The following is a 23,387-nucleotide window of genomic DNA, read 5'->3' on the forward strand; positions in this document are numbered from 1 at the left end:
CCAAAATATTCCTCTTTCTACATCTGTTACTAATTTGGGTGTTAGAATGGACTCCCAACTTACTTTTGACACCCACATCAAATATCTCTGTAAGTCATCTTTTTACCATCTCAAGAACATCGCCAAACTCCGCCCATTACTCACCCTGGCAGATGCAGAGAAGCTCGTCCATGCCTTTGTCTCTTCCAGGCTGGATTACTGTAATGCACTCCTCATTGGGATTCTTGGCAAGAGTATCCAGAGACTCCAGTATATTCAGAACAGCGCTGCCAGGATCCTGATGAGGGTGCGAAAGTATGATCACATCACCCCAATCCTGAAAACCCTTCACTGGCTCCCTGTTTCATTCAGAATAGAGTACAAGGTCTCCCTTCTTACCCATCAGTGCATTTATGGACATGCCCCTCTTTATCTACAGGAACTCCTTACCCCCCATAACTCCTTACGTTCCCTCCGCTCTGTACTCACTAACACTCTTCAAGTCCCCAGAACTAAGCTCAGCAGCATGGGTGACAGGGCGTTTTCATCGGTGGCACCGAGGCTGTGGAATGCCCTCCCTGATTACCTGAGAGCCCCACAGTCGACTGAGGCCTTTAAGCGAAACCTAAAAACTCATCTTTTTAGAAAGTCATTTTGTTAAAGTATTTTATAGACTCTTCTGTTCTTTTTTTTTTTTTTTTTTTTTTCTTTTTTTTTTTTTTTTAATTTTATTATTCTATTTTTACTCTGTAGCACTTTGGGATTGCTAAAATATAAAGTGCAATATAAATAAAATTTATTATTATTATTATATTATATTGTTTGGAAAACACACAGGATTAAATCACTTAAAGATTTGTACATATATAATGTCTTTGCATCATACGAACAATTACACTCTAAATTTAACTTTCCATCAACACAATTTTTCCACTATTCCCAAATTAAAAACTTTGCTAAAAAAAAAGCTGCCCAGTTTTCCTGACCTTCCACTTACTTCTACTTTGGAAGAAATATTGATCATGTCTTGAGGACTTATACAGCATTTCTGTAATATATCAAACATTTAAAAGTCCCTTCCTCTGAAAGATCCCAGAGTACAGAGGGAAAAGGACCTCTCACTCAACATTTCAAAAAAGGAGTGGAAGGCAGCAATGCACAGAATTCACTCTTGCTCCATATGCACAAGATCCAACGTTGCAATTGTGATGGATGGACACGGCCACTACCTGGCCGGGACACCAGCGTGGTTGAAGGACCAGGGGAAAGGGCATTGATGAGATGAAACCTCCCCTGGGACACTAGAGGGCAGCCCTCCTGGACGGCTGTGGCACCACGGATTCCTGCAGGGCACGTCAGGAACTGGAGTTAGGTGAAACCCTGTTGGGTTCTGTGGGGGCCGCCAGGGGGAGCTGCAGAGCCCTGTAGAGGACCTCCAGCGCACTTGGGAGTGATTCCAGGTAATAGTGATGAGCCATCTGGAACACTCCCGGGACCTGAATAAGAGGAGCTGCCTCACTCCATTGGGGGCACAGAGTCGAGAGGAGAGGACAAAGTCTGAAGAGGAGTGGAGGGAGAAGGACTGGCGGCAGAAGGGGCTGAATGGTGTTAGTGGTGTTGCGTTGTGCTTACTGGTATTGTGGACTGGTAAAAACTGTAAATAAATGTGTGGAGTGTGGCAAAACTTGTCTCCTGCCTGTCTGTGTCTGGGTTAGGGTTGCGGTACGCCCCCTAGTGGCTTACACAATCAAGTTCCAGCCTCACTGGGCCACATATTTTGGGCATGCACCAAATTAACATCATTCTGGAACAAAATCTTTAAATGCCTATCTGATAGCCTTGGTGTCACAGTCACTCCTAACCTAACAACAGTGGTGGAAACCACTAGAAAGATGACTGAGAACTCAAAGTGTTCTTTTCAGGATGGGAATTAAAATGCATCATTTGCACAACCTGTCCCAAAAGAGGTCATCACATGCTCCAAAGAGCCAGCCAAGCCCAGATAGGTCAGAATGAAAGGGAGAGGGCCATCCCTTCCAGTCACATGGCCTCTGTGTCGGACAGCCGGGGAAGGACCGGGAGAGAGAGCTTATTCAGGACATTATCTCCCTCAGAATGCTTGCAGTGGGGCAGCAGGTTTGAGCTTCCATGTAATTGCCTGTAAGAGAGACTGTACAGGTTGGAGGACGGACCCATGGCCTCTGCTAGGGGGCACCTGGACATTTGCTGAGACCCGTTTGGCAGCACTTCCGGGTGCCGTAAGAAGGTTGTTTGGCATCTGGAGTGCTTCCGGGTGACCTATAAAAGGAGCCAGCCACTACCTCTCGGAGTGCCAGAGTCAGGAGGAGGTGGATTAAGCTTGCTGGAAGAGGAGTGGAGGCGGAAAGAGAGAGAGATGAAGAGAAGAAAAGGACTATGAACTGTGTGCTTTGGTGCTCTGTACTGTGCTCTGGGGAGCGAGAAAAAGCACTTCCCCAGCTTTGAATAAAAGCGTGTTGTGTGCTGTACTTGTGTCTTTGCCAGTCGGTGTCGGGTTAGGGTGGCTGTATGCGTCCCTGTTTTCCACACCCCAGAAGAATAAAAAAGGGCTTGAGAAAGGAGGAAAGACAGTTCACATAAGGTTTTTTAAAGAGGAACACTGTCTGAGAGACTTCTCCAGATGCTTAATTTTCAGATAACCCCAGTCTACTAACAAGAGATGGTACATGCATGTTTACCTTGCCTGAAGAGATTTATTTTTGTATAGAGTTACTGTACTCTGTAAACTGAGGAAATGAAGGCTGGCACTGTTGAATAAGAACTGATGAAAATATAAACTTCAGCATATTTAGAATCAAAAACATCTTAAATGGACTCACCCCTTTGTTGGCTGAATGCTCTGTAGTGGTCACAAAGTATTTCTTTGTATATATTATACTGTATTATATATAACTTTTATCAGTTACATAAGAAATAAAAAATTTTACAAATGAGATGAGATCATTCAGCCTATCAAGCTTATTTGTTTGGCGAACAGCTAAGTTCTTCTAATGCCCAGATACTTCTTAAAGGTTGTCAAGGTTTCTGATTCAACTGCATGTCTTGGTAGTTTTTTCCAGATTCCTACAATTCTTTGAGTAAAGAGTATTTCCTAGCTTTAGCTCTAAATACACTTACCCTTAATTTCCAATGTTTTGTGTTTATGTTGAATGTATTTTATCTCTTCTGCATTTATTATTGTTTCATAGTGTGCTGGACTCTTAAGTAAAAGTGTACATACTGTATATATTTAAATTGAATTAGCTTATGAACAATTATATGAATAGCAACAATAATGTAGCAGAGAGTCAGCTAATCATAAAACAGACTGTACATGTTCATAAAACAGCTGTTAGCAGGGAATGAGAGCATGAAACATTGTAAATGGAAGAATAGGGGAGAGAACTGGATTGGTAAATGTGTAATAAAAATGAAGTAATGGAAAATAGGCCTGGGCTGGTGAGGTTTACTAAAGCAAAAGGTGGATTTTTGGGTGCACTCTGCCAGTTAAACATTCAATTTACTTTATTGAGGGGGAGCAGTTTCCTCAGCAGTACCCAGAGCCTGTACAACTTTACAGATATGACACAAAAGCTAAAAATATAAAATACTCTGAAAAATATGTATTCATAATTAATTACAAGCACAAAACTTCTATATTCATTCAAACAGATTACTAGCTGTGTTACCTGTCTAAGATGGGTTGAAATCTAAATAACGTTTGCAATGCACCAAGCAATGCATATGTCTCTGTTATATACCATTTAGTATATTTGTAAAAGCAGTGTTAATGATTGTTTTGCACCATCTATTGGAATGACAATGCAATTTGATTTGATTTGATTTGGAATGACAGAGACATAGCAATCAGATGAACACACAGACAGACACATATCCTTTTATTAAGGTGGAATAATTGATTTGTAAGTGTCATAGTTTTACAGACTCTCAATATGCTTCTAATACTAGGTACTTTGGATATTAGGTATCCAAACACAATTAACAACAAAGTAGAGAAAAACTGAAACTCCAGTTGATTAGAATTCTAAAGAAACTCACATCTAGACGTCCACAAGCTTTAGGAAAATTCAAATTCCAACCTAAGCCAACTGACTTTCTATGTTCTCATTATGTATTTCCACTGTAGAGAGTTTTATCCACAGATGTGAATCATACAAAAGCGCTATATAGATGTAAAGAATTATTATTATTAATGGTGTGAGGCACAATCTGTCACCAGTGAAGCCATCATCTGGCTTCACTACTATGAAGTCCTGCTCCAAAAGCAAGAGAGGTCGTTTGTTGAAATTTATAGTGTCACCAAACACCGCTGAAGAACACGAAGAAGACACAGAGATTAGGAGAGCTAATAATACAGTAGCTGCACATTGTGGAAACCCAAGGGTGCGTACTACTGAACTAACCCGAGACAGACAGGCAGGACACGAGTTTGCCACATGGCACATGGTTTATTTAAGAGGGGCTGCGCTTTTCCTTCACTCCCCACTATACAGCACAGCACACAAGGGAAAGCACAAAAGTACCATATACAAATATGCAGTCCAGCCCAGAAGTGTTTCCTTCTTCTGCTTCTTCTTCTTCTTGTCCTTCTGCCTCCACTCCTCTCCTAGCAAGCTTAGTCCACCTCCTCCTGACTCTAACACTCTGAGAGGTGGCGGCTAGCCCCTTTTAAAGGGCACCTGGAAGTGCTCCATGTGCTTCCAGATCCTCTTCCGGCAGCACTTTCGGGTGTGGTGGAAGTGCTGCAACCAAGGCCTCTGAAACTGTCCAGGCACCCCCTGGCAGTGGCCATGGGCCCCAGCAGGTGGCCCGGCTGTGAACCAGAGGGAGTTGCCCTTTTGTGTTCTGGGGGAGGTATTGCCCTGAATATGCCATCTCCCCCGGTCCTTCCATCACAGGGGCATCCCTGCCACAACATATATATAGAAACAGAATTGCTACAATATGAAAAGATGCATTGGCAATCTAACTGAAATACAGCATGCAAAGCAGACCTAAGGGGTATTCAGTTTTCCATTAAAATTTGAGGCTGATAGGACTCTTTTTACACATTCCAGAGTCTGGGGTTCCTGTAGTTAATGGTCCTTTCCTCTATCATAGTTATATCTATCCTATATTAACAAAGCCTCTATTTTGTGATAATCATATCTAACCTACATTAGCGGTTTTAACAAATACTTTAAGGTAGGGGTGGGTTCAAAACATTTACAGCTTTAAAAGGCAAGAGGAGGACTGAAATTCCCTACAAAAAAAAACTATTAGCCAACAAAGAGGTTTAAGAATTTGAGTTATAAAATCATAATTAATAATTCTTATTATGATTCAAGGAGAGGACTTCCAGAATCATACCCTCTTGGTTCTGCCCTTGTTCACTGTTCCTGTCACTGTCTCTCTGTTGTCATGTGGACCAGTAGCACTGTTATTATTTCTTTGTTTTCACCTTGAAGTGGAACCGTTTCAATCAGCACATGCCCTCAGGTGATCTGCAGAGTACACAACCCATGATGTTTTATATATATGTTCATTGTGTTCAGAATTATTAAAATTGATGACAGATATTTAATAACCTGTTTTAAAATGTTTAGGGACGTTTTTTAAGACTCATGCAGATTGTTTTGATACACTGTAGTCCAAGAATTTGAATGCAAAAGCAGCCTGATTGCTTCTTATTTAAAAATACTGTAGAATTAAATTACTGATCCACATGTAACATTTCTTTCATACACTTCACTTAAAATAGTTTTAAAAATCTTGTCCCCATTAATAAGCCTATAAAATTAAAGTGCAGAAACATCAACACTGACTCCAGCTGTACTTATTAACTTTCTCAAAAGCTTTCACAACATGCAGTCTCCACCAAGATCGATCATGATTTCTTTTAGTCATGATTTTCAATTCGTAACAGCAGTACAATTCAAAGCGTATTGCACTAAAAAGAAACCTTCACGAAGCAGAGGAGGATAGAAGAAATTGGATTAGCCAGCAGGTGCTATTTAAAGTATCTTGTATTGATTCAACCAAAACTGTTTAGTCTAAACGTGATGATGAATTACTGTTAAAAATGCTTCCAAATCTGATTGCAGTTTACTTTTTTTACACATACACAAATTACATTATTTGAGCATTAAAAACAGGGCGGCAAAATGAATGTGTCATTTCTAACACCTTTTATTCATTTTGCAAAGAAAACCCCATTTATTACTTAAGTAAATTAAATACTGAAGAAAAGTGTGGCTTATTTGATGCTGAAACATATAGCACATTATATAGAACCTTACTTAAATTGCACAACAGGTACAATAATAAAGACAAAAGAACTCCAATGGGCTTGAATCCTGATCATGTGGCAGTAGTGTGTGGAGTATAATTATCCAGCTTGTGTCCATGGGGTATTTTTGTGTTTTTTTTTTTTTTTTTTACAAACGTGGCAATTCTAAAATGGACTACTGTACTTTGAATAAGTGTCTTTGTAAGGAAAAGTCTCAAGTGGCAACTGGTCCAAGGATGGAAGGTGCAAGGTGCATAACTATACCAGATATTTAGAACCAGTCTAATGGAAATTAATGTAATTTAAGGTGAATATGTAAGAAATGGTAGCTTCATAGAGAGCTGGTTGGAAAAGGAATATACTATTTGGTAAGTGATTTTTTTAGACTAAGTGTCTGAACAGCTTTATGGGGAAGCATAATTGTATAGCTCTCACATCTGCCTATCATGCCTTTTTAAATATAGTGTTCACCAACAGATGGAAAAGTTAGACACAGATTCCTCTTTTATGATCCCACCCAAAGTATTATGGATCCCAGGAGAAACTCTCAAAGCAGGTTAGGCAGTCTGTCCTCTCACTGACTCAAAATATATCCAATCATAAAAGATCAATGGAAGCAAACAGCAAGACATGCTGTTAGCTATTTAAAAAGCCTGTCACAGTTTGGAGGACAACTGTGGAATGGTCAGAGTAAAAGGAATAGGCATGGTGGGACAATTTCATTTGTTTTAATGAGTATTATAATTCTCTGAATTATCAATACTAGATAAGCAGAGTGGGGAAGCAATGGTTTGTTCTGCTGCATCAAAGCTCCACAACTCTGGGTTTAAATTTTGACCAAGTCTCTGTGTTAGCATATTCTCTCCATAACCTGATTTGTTCCCAGATCCAAAACATTAACTAGTTAAATGAAATTGGTACTGTAAAAACAAATATGGGTGTGTGATTGAATACCCCAGTGATAGACTGGTGGAAATTCTAAAGTTTGTTCCACCATTATACCTGAAGCTACAGCCTCATTAAGATGTACTAGAAAAAGGCTTACAAAATAAATGATTATTGAAAACTCTATGTTGCATTATAGCTACAAGAACCTATATATTATTCCAAGCTGAATTAATGTCCATGTATATTTTTCATCTTTTCCAAGCATCCAAATGGTGATTCTTCTACAACCCCAATTCCAAAAAAGGTTGGGACGCTGTGTAAAATGTAAATAAAAACAGAATGCAATGATTGCAAATTTCATAAATCCATATTTTATTCACAATAGAACATAGAAAACATATCAAATGTTTAAATTCAGACACTTTACTACTTCATGAAAAATATTACATTATTTTGAATTTGATGGGAGCATCACATCTAAAAAAAGTTAGAACAGGGGCAACAAAAGGCTGGAAAAGTAAGTAGCATAAAAAGGAAACAGCCGGAGGAACATTTTGCAACTAATTAGGATCGTTAGCAACAGATCTGTAACATGATTGGGTATAAAAAGAGCGTCTTAGAGAGGCAGAGTCTCTCAGAAGTAAAGATGGGCAGAGGTTCACCAATCTGTAAAAAACTGCATCTACAAATTGACTAACGATTTCAGAATAATGTTCCTCAACATAAAATTGCGAAGACTTTGAATATCTCATCACCTACAGTACAATAATATCATCAAAAGATTCAGAGAATTTGGTGAAATCTCAGTGCGCAAAGGACAAGGCCGAAAATCAGTATTGGATGCCTGTGATCTTTGGGCCCTCAGGCGGCACTGAATTAAAAACAGGCATGATTTTGTTATGGGCTCAAGAAAACTTCCAGAATTCATTGTTTGTAAACACAGTTCGCCGTGTCATCCACAAATGCAGGTTAAAGCTCTACCATGTTACCTTCTTCTCTGGACCAGAGCTCATTTCAAATGGACTGAGGCAAAGTGGAAAACTGTTCTGTGGTCAGATAAATTGAAATTTGAAATTATTTTTGGAAAACAGACACCACGTCCTTAGGACTAAAGAGTAGAGGGACCATCCGGCTTGTTATCAGTGCTCAGTTCAAAACAGAGCATCTCTGATGGTATGGGGGCGCATTAGTACTTATGGAATTGGCAGCTTGCACATCTGGAAAGGTGCCATCAATGCTGAAAGGTATATACAGATTTTAGAACAACATATGCTCCCATCCATATGATGTCTTTTTCAGGGAAAGCCTTGTACATTTCAGCAAAACAATGCTGAACCACATAATGCATCTATTAGAACAGTATGGCTTCGTAGTACAAGAATACAGGTGCTGAACTCGCCTGCAGGCAGTCCAGACTTTTCACCAATTAAAAACATTTCGCCCATATGAAAAATATGACAAGGGAGACCCTTTACTGTTGAGCAGCTAGAATCCTAGATCAGACAAGAATGGGACAACATTCCTCTCTCGAAAGTCCAGCAACTGGTCTCCTCAGTTCCCAGATGTTTACATACTGTTGTTGAGGGGATGCTACACAGTGGTAAACATAGCCCTGTTCCAACTTTTTTAAGATGTGTTGCTGCCATCATATTCAAAATGATGTTATTCTTTTTCTTAAAATGGTTAAACATTTGATATGTTTTCTATGTTCTATTGTGAATAAAAGATGAGTTTATGAAATTTGCAAAGCATTGCACTCTGTTTTTATCTACATTTCACACAGCATCCCAACTTGTTTGAAATTGGGGGTTATACATCCCATAGTGTTGTATGTTAGGTTCATGGATTCTTTCTCATGGACAGTATGATTCTCTGTGTTGTAATGAACTTTTCACCAGAACTACCTTCCTCTGTGTCATCTTGCTGTTTTTCTGCTAGCCAAGCACACCATCAAACCATGCATAATTATAGCTGAGCTGAATACTTTTCTTTGAAATGGATAACATAAAAAAAACTATCCAGGCAAAACATTTGTTTAATGTACTAGGGGGCTCAGCCCTCCGTTTGCTTTGCTCACTATGGGTTGTGGCTGAGCCGCTCGCAGGGTGTTGGGAAGAGTATGTAGAAGAGTATGTAGGACATGAGAGGAAGACAGTTTGGTCTTTAATTATTATAGACAGACAGTTGTAGTGAAATATTCAAGTACCTGATTTTCTATTTTAAATACTAATGAATAATAAAACATAGTAAAAAAAGTAAAAAAAAAAAAAAAAAAAAAAAAAAAAAGTAAAACATAAAAACAATACTACTTTATCCTCTAGATTGCATTCCATTAACGTTGCTATTTTGCATTTCTGTTTGCATATAGTTCAGAATATATTTCTCTTTTTTGCTTATTGTTCTTGATTTTTATTATATACAGCTTTTTCTTCATTTTCTTCTTTTGCCGTTTATTATCAGGTCTTGTCGCTCTTTTTCTGTCTTGATCTAAAATTCGACGTTCTTGAATAGATAATTTGCTTTTCTAAATTGCCATTATAAGCGACTGCGCTGAAGGACGAGTTAGCACTCCACTGACAGAATTACAGGGTGTTACGGAGAGAGGATATGTGCAGTAGGAATAATGATTGGGCCAGCAGTGTGGAGGAAGTTGTCAAGGCTGAATAATGCGGACACGATGGAAAACGTTTTTAATATAATAGATAACTTCCCTTTTTGGGGAAAAAAAACACTTGGATTAAAAGGTGGCCTCATTTATTACATTATTACAAAGGGGAAATCAATGCCAATAATCATAGCACACCTTCAAAATGTTTACATGTAAACATTTTTTTAAAATTTGGTTATAAAATAGCATATAAATCAACCATCAAATAAACGCACAACCACAGCTGCAAATCTGTGCCAGTAAATAGAGTGCAAACTCAGAGACAGCATGTGAAAAAGGGAGAAAAAATGCATTAGATTAGTATGAGTTCATTGTACCTCACAGTATTTCAGTTATAAAAACTTCTCACAGCTCATTCAGCATATGGAAAGTGAACAAATACTACTGTTACATATGCTTACCATCTGAAGAAAGCTTGGATGTCTCAATCTATTCTTAGCAATTCCTGTGTTCTCAGTAGAATCTGTTCACATTGGATGTGAAACTGCATGGTACCTACTCAGCATATTTTTGGGACACAGTTCCCTACACTTCGAGATATACTGTATAGAACACATGTTGCCCTCAAAAGGTAAAACGCTATTATTAAGGATAGCAGTCTTGTTCAAACACTTTTCTCCCTCCCTGATTTCCAGATCATTAACACTCACACTGCCAGACTCAGAGACAGTATTTGCCCACAGTTTACAAGGCTGCATCGACTCTCAGAACATGTCTGTGTTGTACATATAATATTCAGTGCTGAACTTAATGAATAATGTTGCATTCATTGTCTGTTGCTGGTACTGTACTACTGTCACTAGTTTGTGGGAGACATGCAAGTAAGAATTTAACTGTATTATATCCATAAAGTATGATCAAACATTTGAACTTGAACTAATCCAAGGTACAGTTCTACCAACATTCCAATACCCGAGATATAGGATAAGCATTGGCATTACTACAAGGAAAACAACATTCTTTATTGTTTAATGTTTTTTTTAATATTTTTCTGACCTAAGAAAAAAAAGTGACAGGTGGGCTACAAAATTCCCATGGAGAAATTGTACACAGTATATACTGTAAATTGCCAGAGATTAACAAAAACTATCGTCTTGCATAGCCCATCATTGAACTTAATGTTCTTTTGATTTTTCTTCAAAATTTCAGACTTTAGTGATAATAAACAGCAGAACGGATTAACACCCCTTGTCCATGACCCCTAATTACCTTATCAGTTTAGTGGATAAAGATATTGAATCATTTGTGAAGATCAAATATTTCAAAAGACTGAATGATACAATAGAAGATTTCAAATACAATAAACAAACTAAACATTTCTGTATTTTTCAACATCTGAAAATTAATTTTGTACTATTATTAAAGTCTGAAAACCATGGATGATCCAAAAGCAGTTAACACTGCAGGTGAAGTCAGTTTTGAATGTGGCCATAACCAGATGAAAACAAACTGAAAACCAAATGAGTAAATTGTACAGCAAACACTGTCCTCTACTGGTCAACAATGACAAAGTTTGGCGGGATTTTGTTCTGCATGAGATGACAGTTTATTAGTTATGTCTGTATAATAGCGAGTTTGTCTTTCATATGCTCTCAGAACAGACTTCGAGTATGAACTGAACAATTTGTTGGAAGTGCAATAGAAGGACAATAGCCCACACCTGCTCTAAACTGCTTATTCAATTGAAATACCACAGATGTTTGGCTAAATCAAAGTTCTAGTCACTTACAAGGCTACTGCATTTAACTGAATCTGCTGTCACTATTGAGGACTTTTTTTTAGCACTGTGAAATAGCATATGACCCTTTTGAGAAAGCCCATTTGCAGACTGGGCATAGTCCTGCCATAAAGGAATGCCTATGATGGATAACCATAGATTACATTCAAGTGTTTCTCTTTCCTTATCAAGAGATCCAAAGTATTAGACAAAAATATCCTCACCATTACACCACCATCACTGACTTGCATTTTTGACAGTAAGCAGGATCAGTTCATAGACTCGTGATTTTCAGCATAACTTTGTTTTACTGTATGTGAACCTTGGAAGGAATGAAGACTTATTAGGTCCGGAAATCTTTCTACACTCTAGAGCTCCAGGTTTTTTGTTTCATGACTACACAGTCTTTGAAACTCTAATTTGATTGTAGGCATTCTACTGACCCCTATAATCAACAGGGTGTTTCAAACCATAAATCTGCTGTTTTTTTGTAAGATTTTTGTACTGTAGACTACACTCAAAACACCTGTGACACTTATGTATGAAAATCCCAGAAGTCTTGGTCACTCACACATGCATGAATAACAATAAATGCCATACCAATACATAGTTACTTAACTTTGGTCTTAGTCACTCTTCCCTTGAGATGCGCACAACCATGATCAACTGGTGCCTAGCTTCCTGTTTAAATAGCAGTATCTGCCCACATGGGGTTGGGGGGCAGTTGTGGTAATACAGATACAGAGGTAACCAGGCACACACAGTAGGGCTAAGCTAAAACTGCCTTCCCAGATCACTCCATGTGTTACTACAAAGCTGCCATATGTTGAAACACGCTGTTTTAGCACAAATTATCCAATATTAATTGCCTTTGCAAATACAATCAGTCCTCATAGAGGAACAACTGTCACTGCAAAAGAAAAGGAAATAGTATTTCAAAGTAAAAAAGTATTTCAATTTTCTTTCAGAAAAATATGTTAAACAAAATATTCTGGAAGTTAAGACTGTCATAGGCCAAAGGGTCAACCAAAGAGTACGTTTGAAACAATTTTTCATGAAGCAGTTAAATTATGCATTATTTTTTGACCCCGTTTTAAAGGGAGAAAAATATTTTTTTCATTATATTTATTTAGTGTCTCAGGGACACATATTCCTCATTATTTTGGGTTCATGATCTTAAGGAGACACTGCCTAACGCCAATGTTGACATGATGAAACTGAATTAAAAATTAATAAAACAATTTAGATTTTTCAAAGATGATTTCATGCTCACAATCTTCATAATTAATTTTAAAACATTTATTGAATGCTAAACATTGATATCAAAAACAACATGAAAGTGATGTGTGAAATTTAACAATGGAATTATATATGTTATATATACGGTCATAAACATCTTTATGTACCGTAATTGTCAATCTGGGTAAAGCCTTTAAAAATCTTCAATCAAATCTAAAGAATGGGCGAAAAGAAAAAAACAAGCAGACCAAGTGCAAGAGTGCTGCCCCTCTTCGTGTAACAAGTAGCTTCAGTTATGATTCATTACATCCTGTTACTACCTCACTTTACAAAATTACTCCACAACAAATAAAAACAAAAAAGTCATAATTAAAAATTTTCTTAAATAAAAATATAAAAAGGCAAGGTCTTTCTAACAAGCAGGGTCCAATCATGTCGTTCCTCTGAATTACTGAGTAGCCATTTCCAAAGTCTGTAAGTGCAGGAATCTATGATATAATTTGGATTTTGTGGCTTCACTAAATTTTGCCCTTTGCTTTGAGGCAATTAGTTTGTTCCTCTTCTTTGTCCTGTGAAGGTGTGCATGAAAGGAGGACCCCTATTCTACATAAACTGATGTTGCACCCTGTCCAAGGCACAGCACCACAAGGAGAGTCTATCTTCTACCTTTCACTGGTGGTTGTAGCTTTTTCAAGATATCCAATACACCCTAAGAAGTTTTCACTCAGTAATTTTTGAGGATTTATATTGCAAAAAGTAATGGACCTCTTAGCTTCAGCAGAAGTCATCCTCCATGGACACTTCATTATAAATCTGCTTCTAGCAGTTTACAACCCTTGCAGAACTAGTTTAACATGATATAGTGAAGAAAACAAATCGTCAAAGGGCAGCATTGTTTATTGCACAAATTTTCATGTTCTCTGGTTTCATTGTGGGTGATCATCAGGTTAACATTCTATTTATCAATCCAAGAGGGTAAAATACTGTTCAGGGGAAAACTTCTATATATGTTTTAAAAAACAACAATGAGGAAAGCTGCCTTTGTTAGCAGTCTATTTTTATAGTATTTGATATTTAGTCTGTTTACTAAAACAAACTTCTTCTAGTCTTCCTCTGCTCCACACCTCAGTCCTTTAACAGCAGAAACTTTGTTGACGTCCCTTTGGCACGCTGTCCAGCTGTATATGACCTCCTTGGTATACACCATCAGGCGAAGGCCGGTTCATCATTTTACTGACCAAAATACTATTTATACAAAAAAAAAAAAATAAGGTTAGATGGATGTAACTAATTATTGAAGAGTCAAACATTAATAAAGCATTTCAGTGTCCAATTTGGGGGGGTTGTGTGAACATAACTTCCACTGGGGCTAACAAAGAGAAACGCTAGTGCCACACAATTTCCTGAGGACAACATAAGCAGGTGAAGTGGCTTAGCAAAAGGTCCCAGAGTGTTGGCAAGTATGTCTTCTTGATTCTCTACCTTCATCCAAGGAGACTGTGCAACTTGGAAATATCCCTTGTGATCCAGATCAAATCTGATTACTATATGCAGTGCTTCTGTCCCCTCTAAAGAATGCAAACCAGGGAGGTGTTGGACTCAAAGATCTTACAGTCAAATGATGAGCGCAATTTTAAATACAAGCTTTGACTTTGATAAGAAATGTTTAATATTACTATTAGACTCTCTGCCACTGAGAGACAGTCAATAATCATACAACTTAATTTTAATGTTGAAAAAGTAAGGGGCACTATGAAGTTTTACATTTGATAAAATGTTTAAGAAGTTTCTACATCTTGGTTTTATTAAAAGATAATTAAAGAACCATTACAAAATACAATTATCCAAAGTTAAAATTCTTTGATATTTCATTTGTGAATAGTGTTGGGAGGAAACAAGCTTTACAATTATGACCTCACCTCACTGCTTCATTAATGTTCTTGTTCTCCTTGGCCGATGTATCAACCCAGCAGACAAATCCATTCCCTTTGCTGAACTGATCAATACTTTCATTGGTCATCTCCCAAGGAGAAAGATCACACTGCAATAAAAGAGTTGACCAATTGGTAAGCTGCTGAAATATTTTAGGAATTTCTGTGGCAGATTTATATGAACAACTAAAAAGAATCTCTTTTGAGGGACTGAAGTAGGTAATTACCATAGATGATATACAGGAAAGAGAAAGGATTTTATTACTGGGCAGCAAATGTTTGGAATGAATCAGACACTGAAGCTATCCCAGTTTGGCTTACCATAAAAAAAAAAAAAAAAAAAGAGCTAGCAACTCCTTTGCAAATTTTCTCTTCCCTGTGCAACCACACAAACAAATTACTTCAAAATTAGTAATAACGCAATAAGCCAGAATGCTCCAAAAGCCTAGCATCAGTAAAGCTGATACTTAAATCACAACTCTTTCTATTTATAGCACATAGATGACATTGAACCCTTCAGAGGCTTCGGTTTTGATAATTCTTTTTCATCTTCTGAATAACTCTCTACCAAACAGAACCTGTTACAGAGAAATATATTTTGTTATATTCATGTCAGAGACTTTACAAAAACAAAAAAGAACTCAATTTTTCTCCCATTTATCAGTTTCAGAGATATTGCTCCAAAAATACACCACTGCTAGAAAATTTTTGTCAAGAGTATACCAGGGCTTCCAAACAAGACCCCTTCAGATTGTCAGTCTAACTTGCATCAGAGACTAGCAAGATATACAATTCAATTTTGTTTGCACGATTGTTCAAAGAAAACAGCCATATATACTAGCATTCAAAGCTTTGAAATCACCCTAAAGGTTATCTTTTTGAAAAAAAAAAAAAATGGCTCCTTCATAAAAAAAAGTATCATTAAATAGATTTTTAAATATTACAAAAACTAAACTATTGATGCAAAGGTAGATTATTGTTGGAAATGACTGATGTATAATTTATTATTCAAATAACTTCAAGGACCCATTTTGGGGTCATCAAAATACTGTAAATCAAAGCATGTAAGCAGGTCGTGTGAATGGGTGTAAGAACAGGGGTAAGAAGTCAAAAGGAAGTAGGTTTCTTTATAGCAAAATACTTCTTTAAGTACATCACAAGTTTCTAACCATTCTTCCATTTGCCTACATTGAGGGTGTGCAGAATCAGGCAAGTACTGTATATTTTAGGAGTAGAATATTCCCTTTCAACATGCCCCATAAAGAAGATTTTGAAATAAAACATTCCTTGTCCATATTAATCTCCAATTAACTGCAAGTATGTTATTATAATTGCATCCAACTTATTTGTGGTGTTCAGAAAAAAAGTCAAAACTGACCACAGAACATTATTTAAATTATATAATTAGAAAATATTATGAACTATTCCTCCCACTTTGATACGTGTACAAAATATCTGAGTATTAATCTTAATCAATGACTCACTTTTCTGCATGTAATGAGGAGTTAGTTAACTATAAAAACACAGAAAATCTCAGCCTTCTACTAGGATGCAAAGCTCAGAAATAGTTCAATAAAGGGATAACCTGCAAAGTCACAAACGTTCTTCTCATACCTTGCTGGCCAGAAGCACACATGGAATGGGCCGACCATCCGCACTCATTAATTTGCTGTCCAAATCTTGCTTCCAGAAAAGACAATTTTTGAATGTTGTCATGTTCATCACATCAAAGAGAAGAAGGCAGCCAGCAGCTTCTTTGTAGTATATTCGTGTCATAGATGTAAAACGTTCCTGCCCTTGAAGAAGATTCAAAAAGAAATTGATTAAAAGTATACAGAAAAACATAGAAATTGCTTCAATTGAGAAATAAAGATAGCAACTTGCAGTATGCAAAATACTTTAAACTTTCAATAAACTTAGGAAAACAGGAATCCAAATTTCAGCAAAAATTACTAAAGTGATCTGCCTGCTCTCCCACAGTGTAATGCTGATGTAGCGACTCATCTAATTGTAAAAAAATAAATGCACTGAAGAGTTTCTGAACAGGTCTGTTTGAGATGTATAGATAAAATAAAAGGTAAGAGAACTTAAACTTTCCATGGAGAAAAAGAGATATTCTCATGGTTAAGAGGTGGATCTTCAACTCAAAATTGCACTACAGTATTAAAGGAACCCATTACCTGTTTATGATAGGTGTCTTTTTTTTCCAGATGAATTTGTTTAAAAATATTTTAGCAAAAAATGCATGCATTTTGCACATTTTGAGCATATCACTGGATAATAGACACGTGGATTATGTGGCACAAGTAATGGGATTCCCCCCCACTAACATTTTTCACATCATTAACAGAGATTCAACATTGATCATCATTGACTTCTCTTATATCAGAAACTTTTTTCTGCATGAAAACATAATAAAAACCTTTCAAGACCATCACTACAAACTTCATGGGGTGGCACCTAAAAAAAAAAATTTTTTTGGTGGACTGTTCCTTTGATAAAAAAATGCCTCATTACAGTCATTTAAAACTGCCCTACACCAGCAGAAATATTAAATTTCTTATGAAAAAAAATGTTGATGAGATATGCCTACTTTTTATCTAAAACATATTTTGCAATACAAAATAAATTTCTGGTAGGATTCAATATATAACAGAAAGTCTATAGCAGAATAAGTTATAATTGGAAGAAAAAAAGGACCTCTATTTTTCTTTTACTGACCTGCTGTTGGATTTTTTTTTTTTTTTTTTTTTTAATATTGACATCAGACTAATTTTAGTAATATTATACAAATTATATTTTTTAAAGTTGCTAATCAAACTGACATGCGTGTCTTTTTTTGTATTGCGTATCTCAAAATGTCAGTTCATTTACAAGTTATAAATGCTTCATTCACACTTCATTGACATTTGATTAACATTTCATATGATAATGCAGTATGTCTTAGATGTCAAAATTACCATTTTTTTCAATGTGTTATTGAGGATGTCAAAAAAAAAAAATTAATTAATAAATAAATAAATAATAAAAAAAACAACAACATCATTACTCAGTTTAAGTACTCACAAAGTTAAACACTACCCACTGTCATATTAGTGCTAGCCTGGAAGGTATTAAAAAAATCTTTAGACATTAGGAACAGGTGAACCTGATAAATTAGCAATTTACTGGGAAGAAAGGGACTAGTGCTATTTATATGCTTTTGCTAATACTGAAATTCCGAGCTAAGTTATATGCACTTTCTAAACTATTGCTGTAAATAATTTATATTGAGATCATTATCATTGACCTGCAATATCCCATAACTGGAGTCTCACTGTCTCGGTATCAGACCACTGCAAGACCTTCACGGCAAAATCCACTGAAAAATAAGAGAAAGAAAGAAAGACAAAATAAATTTACACCACATAACCACAATTAAAGGTAAAGGTCATTTACTACTCAACGTGCTATTAGGGAAAATTTCAAACAACACTCCATTGCAATGCATTATAAATGAATGATACAGAATGGATAAACAATGTTCTTTACATTTTAACACAATGGCTCAAGGCATGAGTAAGTTTCTGTAGATACAAATAATTGACTGACTGATGTAACTTTTTAAAAATAAATTTGAGTTATCAAAGCATTACAAAAGCGAATCCCAATATCTTGATTCCTCTATATATATAACCTTTAAATTAAAATTCCTTTTTAATCATCATATATCTGCTGAACTGTTAGAAAGGATAATAAAGTATTGTTAAAATTTTCCACCTACAATGAGAGAGAGAAAAAAAAAATCAAGAGAGGAGATTTATGCATGAGTGAACATAACAGCAGATTAATATGTTTATTTAAGTGAATAGAATGCTTGTTATTTTTTTGTACAATGCTACCAGAGATTTTACTTTTGCTGCTTTTGTGATGTACACGCAATTTTAGTGTATTATTTGAAACAGATCTACATACACAGTACAGTAATAATTGGGTTTTGTATACTTGCATTTGTGTATTTTATTTGTTATACTGATCATGCTATTTAGCACATTTGAACGGACTAAATAGATAATGCAATTTGAAAATTAGGACTAAGAACTATAAAACATGGCAAAGCAAAAGAGTGGTGATAAACAAAAAAATATAAGACAAGGAGGTAGGCAGTGAAACAATGTGTGAAAAACACTGACAATGAGAGAAATTGACAGGAAATATAAAAGAGAAAAAGAGGAGTAGTGTGAACATTTGTGAAGAGTGCTGACTTAGGTAAAAGTAAATCAATGTAGGCCTACTGTGAATATAAATAGCAAAGAGACGGAGATATTTTACATTTATATACTGTATGTTACTGTTTTATCATATTACTTCTTAAAGTAATTCTGCATAGGTATATAGTGACTAAGCCACTAAACAACAAGGTCTGGCAGACATTGTGCAATTTATTTATCTAGTCACTGATACAGTTGCAAACTAAAGGAACAAAATGTATCAATATGATTTTCACTGGCAAATCTCTCTAGATGAATGCGTCAGCTAAAGAATTAAATTTGAAAATGTGATAAACATTAGGACATTCCAATCATATTCCAACAATAAACACATTCTTGCATTTGAAATTATGGAATCTTGACTAATTTAATTCAAGACAGAAAAATATCACCCAATATGCACAGGTTGTAATTAACTACAGTGCATGACTGATACAGAAGAAAGGTGGAAGGTGTATGGAATGATGCAAGGTGTCCCTTCAGTCAGGAAAACTCCCTCACATGGCGGTGCAATGATAAGATGAAAAAAAAAAAAAAAATAGCATGCAGGAATTCATGGAAAAAAAGTACCACTACACACTGAGAAGAACCCTTTCTTCACACACAAATAAGCTATGCACAGAAGAAAAAAATCTGTTACATGCTCCATATCGGTCTTCCAAAAAAGATAATTGAAATTCCAGTTACACATTTAAAAAGCCTTACAACATTAAAACTCGCTACAGTAAAGGATACTGCAAACTCAAAAACGGAAGAGTGAACTGTACATTTGGTCATTTATGCCTTAAGCTCAAACTATGGAAATATAACATACTGTATAATGCTCTATAATCAATCAAAATTTATGGAGTGGGGGCAGTACAGTAGTTAGCAGTATCCTGAACTAAAATTCTGCTCCTGGCCACATTCTGTGTGTAGAGTTTGCATCTGTTTTCCTCTGGGTGCTGAAGTTTTTCTCACAAAGACACCCAGAAAAGGTAAATTGGAGACTATAAACTGGCTCCAGCGTGAGCAAGTGCGAGTGTGACAGTTAATAATATGCGATGGACTGGTGCCCTTTCTAGGACTGCTTCCTGCCTTGTGCACCATTGTTGCCAAGATAGGCTCTGATGCCACATCACCTTGAATTAAATTAACAGGGTTTGACAATTAGTGCATGTACATGTGTATGTATAGTGTGCATTATGATATTTACAATTATGTAATTTTTGTGCAACCATTCTATTCCTAATGACAGTCTTTGGAGTGTGGTATAAACCAAGAGTTTTTAACAGTGAACTACTAAATTGTTTAGTTTTGTTTTCGGAATTTAAAATGAAATGCACTGCTGTATATTTTAATTCTAAGAAATACAGAAAAAAAAAACGTTAACAATAATTATTTAAAATGAACCGACCTTTTATCGTTTCAGTCTGCTTAATTTTAACACAATTTTTTTGACTTGGCCCTTCATTATTTCTTAACAGTAATATAAAAACAGACATAAGTGGCACTAAATGGATCCGAAAGGGAGTCATTAATTCCATCTTTGGCACACATCATCACTAGTGTTGATCAGCGAATTGGCTGTGTTCCTGTTCGCCCTTGTTTATCTAATTATTTACTGATAATTCGGTCGGTTTAGGAGAACCTTTTTCCCCAGTTTTTGCGAGGCCAGCGCGACTTGGAACCCCCCCCCGCCAATATAATGCTGATAATTTGCATTACTAGAGGTATAACATAAGTAAATAATGCAGTTTGTCAAATTTATTTTTTTATGAAACATATACAGAATAAATAACGCGTTGGCTATTCTTGTCGCCAAATGTGCAGGTCGACCTTCGAGTTCCACGTCAGTATAAGAGAATGAACCTCGTGCCTTATTGCATGCATAATTAGCCACTTGGAGACAAAAACAAACCTTGGTACAGCCTGACGCACAACCCCCAACACAGGAGACTCTATGAAATAATTGTAACAATAGATTACTATTTACAAGACATTTATATCTGTTTGATAGAAGAAAAAGAAAGCATCAGCACGACTTCAAAAAGTAGAACGAGCAAGCGACTTCAAACTGGACAAGTCACTTTGAATATCCTGACATTAAAAGACCTACGTATTTTTTCTGACTTTTGACCATAATTTCTGCATTTCCGCGTTGTCTTAATGAAATACATGATAACGCATTCAGAGACGCGCAATTTCTTCTTTGATCTCAGGGAGGCACGGTGGTGCAGTTGTTGGCACTGCTACCGCACACCTCAGGTCACCTTTTTGGCCATAATGATCAGTCCATTATAATCCAGTCAAATCTAGTTCAGGTAGTCCTTCCCCATTGACTTCAATGCACGGCGATATTCGCGAACACTTACGTGATTTCTCCGAACTCGAGCGAAGCAAACACAGTGGAGTTCGCACATTACTAATCATCAACTACGCCCTTTAAAAAAACAAAAGAGCAGATCAATTTCTAGAGCACTTCTCGTCTCCTTTAAAATGGAACTCGTAGCATAAATCTCTTTTATGATTATTATTAATATTGTTAATATTGTTATTAATTATCATAATGTGTTAGTACTACTTTGAACATCTAATTACTAAACAAAAGCAATTAACTAAAAATGGAATTAACAGATCAGGCAGGATTCACCTGGATTATTAAAAAAAACGGCAATCATCAGGCACTCGACAATCAAGTTTTAAAAACTCTTAAATTTAAAAGGTCCCCTTCCTCTACTACTTTATGTACATCCCGTGGTAGAATAATTTTAAAAATCCTGACTTTGCTAGTTATTTGATGCAGGTGCCAACTAAATAAAAATGCAAACCTAAACTTAACTACAAAACGTACTAATAAAAATGAGATATATTTTAACGTGATAGGTTGCACCCAGGGCATTTAAAGTGAAGTAGCTGCATATACTGACACGGTAATGTCCTACTGTCAAAGAGACACTTTTTCCCCCCAAATAAAGTATACATAATCTGAACCTATCTGCATATTAAAATCTTATATCAATTTAAGATATTTTCTGTGGTTAGAATCCTTCAAATACAGGTCTGTCTGCTTGTCAAAATAAAAAGTGTTATCCGGAGAAACTTTACTAGATATGACAGACCATTCCAGACAGCAGCAGTTTCTCAACCACAAATACTGTCAGGTTACACCCAGATGGAAGCAAGAGAGAAGTGGTCAGGGCAACAACAAAAGCAAGAAGCGAACGGGCACGTCTCTGTTTGCTTTCGAGTGCTGAATGTCCACATTATATGTCCAATTACCATTTTCTTTCTTTTTTATTGTTTTTAAATAGCAACGACTCGTGCTATTATATTATCATTACAACTGTTTGTCTAATGACGTCTCATATCAGATTTTAACCTTTCTTTAAACACAATAACGTATGGAAAACGAGATTACTAATTAGAAAGCAGAAATACAATAACTGGACCCACCTCCCACAGTAGCCTTGTAATGTTTGGAAAATTTGTCATTAACGTATCTCTGGACCAAAGCCGTCTTCCCGACGTTATTGTCACCTATAACCAAAACTTTGAAAAGATAGTCGCGTGTTGCCATGGTCTCTTTGTGGTCTTCCGGGCAACTCACCACCAAACACCATTCACAGTTTCGCTACAGGCAAATAAATGAAGAAACTTCTTTTCCTCGGAAGCACATTGACTGACGTTTTCGTAATGCATTAATAGACACCTTACGAGATGGTGAAAACCGCAGGTGATTTTTTTAAATCAGTGTTCAGTACCGAGAAAGAAAAAGTCTCCCGGATCCCTTATATGTGCATCTGGAAGTGGCTGCGTTGAAGTTTCAGGGTTATCATAATCACCACTTTCACATCCGTCTTAAGTGTAAAAGCTTCAGAGTGGCACAAAGTTTCGGGAAACTTATTCCTATCAAATAAGTATCATATGACTGTCTATGGCCTGTCGAGAAGCATCATGGTCATTGTAGTTATTAACCATCATCACACTACACCGTATCAAATGTCGCCGCCTTTCGACAACGGGAAAACGTCGAAAAGGATGACGGTTGTTGTAGTTGTTACAATACCATTCCCACTGTGGTACAAATGATTTCATTCGGCTTGTCAGACTTCGAAGAAGCACGGTGGTTATTGTAGTTACTACAAATACCCACGCAGGCCATTTACTCTAGTGAAATTGCTGTGATGAACCGCGATTTAAATGTGATCCCTGCTAGCCCCAAGTTCAAACTGGCATGCTGTTGAAACTCGTAGAAAACAACAGATCAGTCTTTCCAGGTTTAAAAATCGTAATTGAACGTGCAAGTATCTAAAGCGTATTTTTTCGTGATAGTAGTAATTGTTGATTTAGGATACTTCATAATTGTAATGTTACGGTAAAAAGGGATAGTGAGACACACCGTTCAGTGAAGCGACTTCATCTAAAT

The 23,387-nt window shown here is 36.5% G+C and overlaps 1 protein-coding gene across 1 annotated transcript; it reads right to left on the bottom strand.

The window, feature by feature from the left end:
- Window positions 1–13,458: 13,458 nt before the first annotated feature.
- On the bottom strand, window positions 13,459–23,335 carry LOC114648179 (ras-related protein Rab-7L1-like). Its single transcript, XM_051924663.1, has 5 exons — window positions 22,415–23,335; window positions 18,019–18,090; window positions 16,344–16,525; window positions 14,718–14,839; window positions 13,459–14,043 (listed from the first exon to the last, which is right to left on the bottom strand). Exons 1-5 carry the CDS (start codon window positions 22,536–22,538, stop codon window positions 13,932–13,934), a joined length of 612 nt encoding a protein of 203 aa, XP_051780623.1. The 5' UTR covers window positions 22,539–23,335; the 3' UTR covers window positions 13,459–13,931.
- Between the last annotated feature and the right edge of the window lie 52 nt (window positions 23,336–23,387).

This window comes from Erpetoichthys calabaricus, chromosome 3 (genome assembly GCF_900747795.2).
Source record: "Erpetoichthys calabaricus chromosome 3, fErpCal1.3, whole genome shotgun sequence".
In the NCBI taxonomy this organism is placed as follows: domain Eukaryota; kingdom Metazoa; phylum Chordata; class Cladistia; order Polypteriformes; family Polypteridae; genus Erpetoichthys; species Erpetoichthys calabaricus.

Coding starts and splice junctions, on each gene's coding strand:
- LOC114648179 (XM_051924663.1), bottom strand. CDS start 22,538: ATGGCAACACGCGACTATCTTTTCAAAGTTTTGGTTATAGGTGACAAT. Junction 16,526..18,018: donor CCAGTTATGGGATATTGCAG/GTCAATGATAAT, acceptor ATCTTCTTCAAG/GGCAGGAACGTTTTACATCT. Junction 14,840..16,343: donor GTGTGCTTCTGGCCAGCAAG/GTATGAGAAGAA, acceptor CTTTTATTGCAG/TGTGATCTTTCTCCTTGGGA.